The 8,764-nt window shown below is 38.4% G+C and overlaps 1 protein-coding gene and 1 long non-coding RNA gene across 2 annotated transcripts; one reads left to right on the forward strand and one right to left on the reverse strand.

Annotated features, from left to right (window-relative positions):
* Positions 1-731: 731 nt before the first annotated feature.
* Positions 732-5,598, reverse strand: scxb (scleraxis bHLH transcription factor b). The gene is made up of 2 exons (XM_067449618.1): positions 4,597-5,598; positions 732-1,466 (listed from the first exon to the last, which is right to left on the reverse strand). The coding sequence occupies exons 1-2, from the start codon at positions 5,158-5,160 to the stop codon at positions 1,428-1,430; spliced, it is 603 nt and encodes a 200-aa protein (XP_067305719.1). The 5' UTR covers positions 5,161-5,598; the 3' UTR covers positions 732-1,427.
* Positions 5,334-8,398, forward strand: LOC137083675 (uncharacterized). Its single transcript, XR_010906571.1, has 4 exons — positions 5,334-5,462; positions 5,967-6,109; positions 7,773-7,978; positions 8,312-8,398. It is a non-coding gene; the product is annotated as an uncharacterized lncRNA (long non-coding RNA).
* Positions 8,399-8,764: the final 366 nt, after the last annotated feature.

An 8,764-nucleotide genomic window follows, 5' to 3' on the forward strand; every position in this document is an offset into this window, starting at 1 on the left:
AGATTGAATGAGAAATTAAAACCTACAAGGTATAAAGGTTATACAGGGTTTAAAGGTTTGCATGCTGATTGTTTCAAAGCAGCTTCTCAGTGTTAACAGGAAAATAATGCAACAGAATTTGATTCGGCCGTACAGCTGCAGTAAATGGTGATGTCATCAGCTCATTTCAATTATCATATAGCGACAATGTGGGCAGATCAGTAATTTAGTTGATATATTTAATTTAGTTTAGTAATTTATTTGGATATTTTTTTAAATTTTAGTGTCCCCAACTGAGCAAGCCAAGCCAAAGGCGACAGTGGCAAGGAACCAAAACTCCATCAGGTGGCATAATGGAGAAAAATAAACCTTGGGAGAAACCAGGCTTAGTCAGGGTGCAAGATCTCCTCAGGCCTATTAACAAACAGTGTAAGATTATTATTCAACCTTTCAGGTCAGAAGTCATATTAGATCTGAATATTCGAAAGAAATCGGAGACATCACGCTGAAGACGGGTTTATTGAGGATGACGTGTCCAGCAAGGTAATGCTGATGACCCAGGACAGGCATTTACTAAGACTTTTGTACTTCAGGGGATGTCCCAGCCTGCCTGTGTGTGCAGGTGTGTGTATATATGAATGTGTTTGAGAGCCTGTGGTTAGAGGTAAAGTAGAGGACACTGTCTGCCGGCAGCAATCTACCTGCAGATCTCATCTAGGCTGCAGAACCAGACTTATCCTGCCTCCCGGTCATGTTCATCTTTCAATCTCTTTCTCTCTGTTACTCCTCCAAGCCTCTCACAACCTGTCTGATTTTATTTAAGCTCTCACACTTAATATTTTGCAGCCTTGACATATACATACTTTGGTTTAAACAACGTTTTTAATGTTTAATTGGCATAAATAAATAATAATTACAACAATTATGTTACAGGTTTTAAAAAACAATCGACATTGGTGTTTGCTCGTACTGTAGGAATGTGGTAATAGCAGAAAACCCTTTTTTTGTTTGCTTGTTTTTACATCAGCATACTGTTAACCCTTAGGGGTTAACAATACGTATAAAGTTCAGTGTAGTGCATACAAAATATAGACACCATAGACAAAACCAGCAAGTTCCTCTTTTGTGTTTTGTACAAATCATCTTCATAGTGTTATTCAACAGTATTTTGTCCCCATCACATTTGTATAAAAGTATATCACCTCTATATAAAACCCAAAAGTAAAGAGGTTAGGATTAAAGTCACATAGTTTTTAGCTTCTAAATATGGAAATGCAGAAATGCAGTGTAGCTGTCCGTTATAATGCCGTCCACCAGAAAGTTAAGCAGAGTTACGTTTAATTAAACATTATTTACAGCAAATTTACACTAAATGTGCAGTTTGCTCGGGCGCGCTTCCTCAGACAGATGTGATGGGAACGCTCTTTTACGCTCTCTTATCCTCATCATTAACTCCTTAACGCAGTTTTTCTTTCTCTGTCTTTGTTCTGAAAGAAAAGAAAACAAAGTGATGAGACCTTGAGAATGACTAGCTTGTAGGTTAAAGGGTCTTTATACATCTTGTACGTCCATTCATTTTACAGACACATACAAACAATTATCTCATTAGATTTTTAAACACATTAGGACACTGATGAGCAGTTGAACTCTGACCGTCATTACCAACAGGTCTGAGCCGTAATCAGGACCATCTCAAAGATAGATCTCATTTAGGGAATCTGATCGCTTCGGAGTGTTGGGGGTTTTGCCATAACGTCATCTTTAGGCACAGGTCACTAATCCACCTGGTCCATATTAATCAGTAGGCAATGCTGTGTGTGTGTGCTGAGGTGCCATTGGATTGTGGGATGCATCATGCATGTGTGGTGGTTGGTGACTCCTTTATGTGAATACATAGAAATCTGCTCACTCAGTAGTGCATATATTGTATTGGTAGAAGCATATAAATGGTAAGGATAGAAATAATGAAAAACTATCAATAATAATTTTCTTCTGGGTGAAATTACATTATTGTATAAACATTTAATTCAATTTACTTGTTTAAAACTACTTACCTATTTAGGGTACTTGCATTAAACTAAAGTCTTAAACCTTTAAAAACAAAATCATGCATTTTACATGCACACACACACACACACACACACACACACACACACACACACACACACACACACACACACACACACACACACACACACACACACACACACAAAACCAGTAATTTAAAAAAAATAGATTTATACATAGTTTGAAAGCTGAATAAATAAGCTTTGCATTGATGTACGGTTTGTTAGGGTAGGATAATATTTGGCCGAGACCTGGAATCTGAGGGTGCAAAAAAATCAAAATTTTGAGAAAATCGCCTTTAAAATTGTCCAAATTAAGTCCTTAGCAATGCATATTACTACTGATAAATTGTCAATATATTTACAGTAAAAAAATTAACAAAATATCTTCTGGAACATAATCTGTATTTAATATCTTAATGATTTTTGGCATAAAAGAAAAATCGATAATTTTGTCCCATCCAATGTATTGTTTGCTATTGCCACAAATAGTGGCTTAACATATTGATATTTTAAGCCAACCCCCCCCCCCCCCCCCACCCCCACACACACACACACATGTCGTGTTTCCATGTTTTATGGGGACTTTCCATAGGCGTAATGGATTTCATACTGTACAAACTGTACATCCTATCCCCCTACACTGCCCCTAAACCTACCCATCACAGGAAACATTCTGCATTTTTACTTTCTCAAAAAAACTCCTTCTGTGTGATTTATAAGATGTTTTCCTCATGGGGACCTAAAAATGTCCCCACAAGGACAAGGATTTCGGATATTGCCATCTTTGTGGGGACATTTTGTCCCCATGACGTAGGGATTTACAGGACACACACACACACACACACACACACACACACACACACACACACACACACACACACACACACACACACACACACACACACACACACACACACACACACACACACACACACACATATATGCATGATAATGCTAGTTATACAGCTGTTAGTTGCAGTTTTTTAACAAGCAGCGTTATCACAAATATTGGAATGTTAAAAGAAAATACTTTTTTTACTCTTTCTACATCAAAATTTCTTGTTTAATGAAATGTTGCTTGCCATTTCTTTGTATTTATTTGCATTAGTATTATAATTTTTTGGTGTTTTGTTGGTTTTGGCGTTTATGACGGGGCCTTACCTATGGAACTATAGGTGTACATATGAAAAAAACAAAAGAATGAAATCTTAAATTTAACTTGTACCAGAAAGCAATTAAGTGCTTTCAGCTGATAAAACAAAGTCTTTTAAAAGTTAAACACTGACAAATTGCAAGTTTGAGTTCATCAGCCCTTATTAATTGGTTGCGGCCGATGACATTTTTATTAATAAATAAATAATCCTCTATGGGCCATCAAATACGACCATATTATTTCAGTAACAGCATATGAAATACTAGATGAAAGGATGAATCTAGAGTGTTTTCATTAAACTGTAGTGTTTAAAGAGTCTGTTCAGGATTAGTCCTCGTAATGATAATGAGGGTGTTGAAGGCTTTGGTGGAACTCAGGACATACATGAACTGTGCAGGAAGACGTTCAGTTTGTCAGGGGAATGGACCAGATGTTTCTAGTGCACTGCACAAACACAGCAGACGCATAGCGGCCCGTGCTGAGTGTGTGCATGTCATTTTTGTGTACCTCTCTATGAAAGGTTTGTCTAGAGCCAAATGAATCATTTGTTTTCATTACAGCGGGTCATGTAAACACTTTCGTTTAGAATGCGCTAAATGTTAATTAATGTGGTTGAAATCAGACCATGCATATTAAGGGTTTTTGCCAAATTATATTTATGATCTGATGACATCAAGAAATTATGCTAATGTAAGCTCAAAAAGCTATGCATAAATATCGGCGTATCTGTCAATTGCACACTCAGAACATTTCATTGTATCAGTCACTATATCATTATGATAAATGGCACTTTAAAGAGATAGTTCACCCAAAAAAAGAACATTCTGTCATCATATACTCTCCCTCATGTTGTTCCAAACCTGACTTTCTTTTCCATGACTTTCTTTTGTAGAACGCAAAGAGGATGTGTTTTTTTGTCCATAGAATAAAAGTCAATGGAATCCAATTTGGACAAAAACAATTGTCTGTTCACAGAAGAAAGTTATACAGGTTTCGAGTGACACGAGAGAGTAAATTATTGGCTATCTCTTTAAATCTCAGATACATTTCTGAATTGCATGACTGAATAGCAACACAGTGAGCTCTAACCTGGAACCTGACACAAAATACTAACTTATTTAACACCACATTTCCTAGGGTTTGACTTTTCTATATTTTATCCTCTAACTAACTGCTTATACATTTTGTATGGCTATTCTGGAGCAAATCAACATTTGCCTGGATAAGAAGAAAGGTATTTTTAAGGTAACACTTTAATAGAAATTAAATGATTTGAAAGTGGAACTGAAAAAAAACTGTTTTTTATTTCTGCGCACAGGTCTCCATCAGGGCTAAAAGACTGCAAATAGAGGAAACTCATACATTTTGACAGTTACGTTCCATCATGCTACTCACCAGCCGTCTCTGGTTACTGAGGCAGAAGGTGCAGATCTGTCTGGGCTGTGAGTTTTCTGAGTCCGGGCTGGGTGTCGAGCTCTTCGGGAGATTGTGGTGGTGATGGTACAAGCCTCCAGGACTCCTGAGACAGGGCTGACCGTCTCCACACTCCTCACCAACAAGCAAGACATTCCCCAGGTGCGAGATGTAGCTGGAGGCCAACCTCAATGTCTCAATCTTAGACAGTTTCCTGTCGGCTGGTTCGGTGGGTATCAGCGTCCTCAGAGCGGTGAACGCAGTGTTCACACTGTTCGTGCGATCCCGTTCTCGGGCATTTGCCGTGTTCCGCTGCCTTACCTCAACGATCTGTGGCCGGATCTCAGTAGGAACCGCTACCGGTCGGCAGGTATACCTCTTTTTGGGAGCGCCCAACTTAAAGGCCCCATAGTTGTGGCTGGCCACACGGAAGGACTTGTCTTCAGATCCAGAACCCTCGCTGCCGTTGTCGTCATCCTCGGAATGCATGCTGATCTCAGAGCACAAGAAATGACCTGGGGTTGGTCGCACCATCGCAAAAGACATGCTCAGCACCTTACAGGACCCCTGAACTTTGCTTTTTAACCTCGCACCAGAGGGCAGAATGTTTCTTGTCTACAAAAACACAAGAATTAACTCCCTGTTTCTAATCATACACACCAGCACCAGGACACACTGTGGTGTTGTTTGGGTCCAAGCTCCTGTAACCTGTTTTGCTTGAGGGATCCAACCAATCCAGCGATGCTTGACTGAGTCACTTCTGACTCACTCATTCATAAGAAATGCTCTTCTCTCCACTGTCATCAGTTATTTGGGCTAACAGCATGCCAAGCCGCCTCCCAGACTCTGTACGTTCGCGCATGTGTGTGTGTGTGTGTGTGTGAATGGGTTTGTGAGCTCCAGATCCTTCAGTTCCACGTGTGATTTCGGCTGAGTGTTTCCTTATGCCTTGGATTTATAGTCAGGGGGCGTGGCTGGGGTTTGCTCTCCCTTCAACCACCCTAGATGTGAAATCCAGTGAGCAAGTGGGAGGAATGAGAGAAAACGGGATCTCTCTCTCTCTCTCTCTCTCTCTCTCTCTCTCTCTCTCTCTCTCTCTCTCTCTCTCTCTCTCTCTCTCTCTCTCTCTCTCTCTCTCTCTCTCTGTCTCTGTCTCTGTCTCTTTCACTCCACATTTGTTTTTTTTAAAAACGTGACCCTGAAGTGCTTCCACAGAAGATTAATCAGTGTGATAGATTGGTTTGTTTCTTTCAGTATATTACATTTTTTAGTTCCTTCACACTGAATTTTCAATTCAGTCCATTAACTCTCCTTTTTTTTGTCTACGCCCTCTCACTCTTTGTCAAAAACAGGAATCGTCAGGGCCAGATGCTCATGAATCAATCCAATCTGAACCTAAATACAGCGTTCATTCTGTGGACATTAGCCCAGATCCTTTTGCCTTTGGCACCACAGTCACAGGAGGCCTGACAAATTATTGCACAGTTGCTGAGGGGTAATATCACAGGATATTATGCAACATTCATAATAATAGTAATAATCATTCATAATATTGGTTCTTGCGCATGGAGATTGTCTACTAGCAGCTCTAGTGCTGATTAAACAGGAAGTGCTCTGGGCTGGGGAGTTTTCACTGTAAAGCACATAATGATGCTCATAATGGTTGAGTGGAGGCGATAGGTGGATTGGTTGTTTGACAAGCTGTATGACAGTTATGGGCACACTGACATTTTAATTTGGCATTTCTGTCAAAAAATGGCAAAATATGTATGTTATTGATCTAAACATTTTCCAACCATTATAGGTTCCTAATGCACTTACAAAAGGGTTCTGGTTATTCCTGTTGTACATTTTGACAATTTGAAAAAACAGAACATGCTTGGGCTATTCTAAAATAATAAGATGGATTTTAATATGCATACTAAGTTAGCAATTGCACAGTAAAGGGATTGAGCATTAGCATAAATGAGTTTTAACTGAAAGTTAAAGGTCAAGTAAGTAAATTACCGGAGAGGCTAGCAATAGCGTACTAGTTTTGAAAGCTGATCCCAAACTCCTTTCAAAGTGCTCTCCAAAGCCAGGCCGCCTTCAAAACACATGAACACACACAGCAAGGAGCATACAAAAGCGTCACAAGAAACGGTGTTAAAATACCTCATGTCTCAAAGCACAAAATATTACAATAACAATAAACATAAACAACTTAAAGAGCACTGACCTCTACCACCCGACTGCTGCAGATTCATTTCGGCGTTGATAGTAGTGTTGTCACGATACCAAAATTATGACTTCGATACGATACCAGACTAAAATACCTTGATACCGATACTAAATCGATACCACAATGTAAAAAACGAAACAAAAAACAAACAAACAAAAAAACAAAAACAGATATTATAAATAATATGACAACAGAACTTATTAATCATCGTTTTATTTTTTTTACTAAAAATTCACTTGACCTCACTTGTTCCTGCCCTGGTTTTTGACCATTCCCTCCTCTTATTGCTATAATAACTACAGTATGAACATCCTTTCAGAGATTACATTATCAATCATGTTATCATTCACTAACCTTTCACTTTTCAACAGGTTGGGATGACCAAAATCTTATTTCATGATATGAGTAATTTATAATTTTTTTAAGTGTAATTTTATAATTATAATATTTTTAATTGTATCTTTGTTTTTAAAAATAAGCACACACACACACACACAAAATGCAAATTACAAACAATATGACACACAGTGCTTTATTTTTCAGCTACTTTAGGTCTATTTAACAGTAGCTAGTCAAGAAAGAAATTAAATAATCAAATATAAAACTGCTTACTTAGTCTTCACTCTATAATTTAACTATACACTGATTCTTAATAAATATTGGGTGGGCATAGATTGATTTTTTAAAATCTTGAATACATTTGTATATGAAGTCTTATTTAGATAAAATGGGAATTATTAGACTTACAAGTCAACTACATACAAGCTTGCAAAAGCCCATTGCATTAATGCTGTGTGTGCTGAAACTTGACGTCTATAAATCAGAACAGATCGGTAGTTTGTTTTTCCCTACATCTGATTATCATTACTTTCTCTGAAACATCTGTGGTAAAACGTCATCTTAGCATTAAGTGCCCTTCTTCTTGTGCCCTGTGTAGTTGAACTCTTCTGGCATGGGTTGGAAAACTGTCAAAATCCATCTCTAATCCTTTGCTCTGGACTGCAGACAGTCGTTATGGATGTCTGCCGGACGTACGTCCAGTCAACTATCGGGGGACTCCGCTGTCTAGCCGTAGTTGGGGACAGGCCAGCAGGCAGCAACCACGCCTGACAGGACAGGGCCTCCACAGCTGGCTCATTTAGTGTAAGAGGAGATGGAATTAGGGGTGGAGGGAGAAAGAGAGAGAGAGGGAAGGAAGGAAGGAGAGACCCTATCAGCTGGCTCATTTTAACATGCATATCACTTTACGTGTCACGCAAGAGGTCTAATTAGTAATGAATTGTGATCTCATCAGTCAGATGTATAGACTGGGGTGGTTTCTCTGAAGTGGGGCAATGCTATTTAGAGCAGGTCACATAAGCTCAACCCCTCAGTAGAAATGGAAGACATAATTTGGCGTCAAACTCATCTCTCCACTGCTGACTGGTAATTGCCTTGCTGTGGCCTTGCCTCTGACTTCCAACCCCTCTATTTCAGGAGGAGAAATGAAGTCAGTCTTCACTGAAATTCCATGCCGTAATCGTCCCGTTCCTCGGAAGCCAAAGAATTCAGACGGCAAAGCAGGTCAGTGGGGTTTTGAGGTGGAAAAAGTGAACCGTTTAGAAAATTCTGGAATTCTGTGCCCTTTAGAGCTTTTCTGACAGATCATTACCCTACAGAACCTGTATCTATAATATAATATAATACAATATAATATAAATGAAGAAAATAATTATGTGTTATAAAACTGTTCTGGAACAATATTATAAAAATAATAACTTGAATTATTAATTAATTAAAAAAAGTTTATTTTCATGATTATACATCTAACATTACTGTAATTGTGAGTAGAATAAAATATTAGTTAATACAAAGTCAATATTTTCCAAAAAATATTTTAAAACTTTGCTTTGGCTTCAGTATAGTAATAATATAAAACTAAAAACTTGT

The sequence above is a fragment of the Pseudorasbora parva genome, chromosome 7, assembly GCF_024679245.1.
Source record: "Pseudorasbora parva isolate DD20220531a chromosome 7, ASM2467924v1, whole genome shotgun sequence".
Classification (NCBI taxonomy): Eukaryota; Metazoa; Chordata; class Actinopteri; order Cypriniformes; family Gobionidae; genus Pseudorasbora; species Pseudorasbora parva.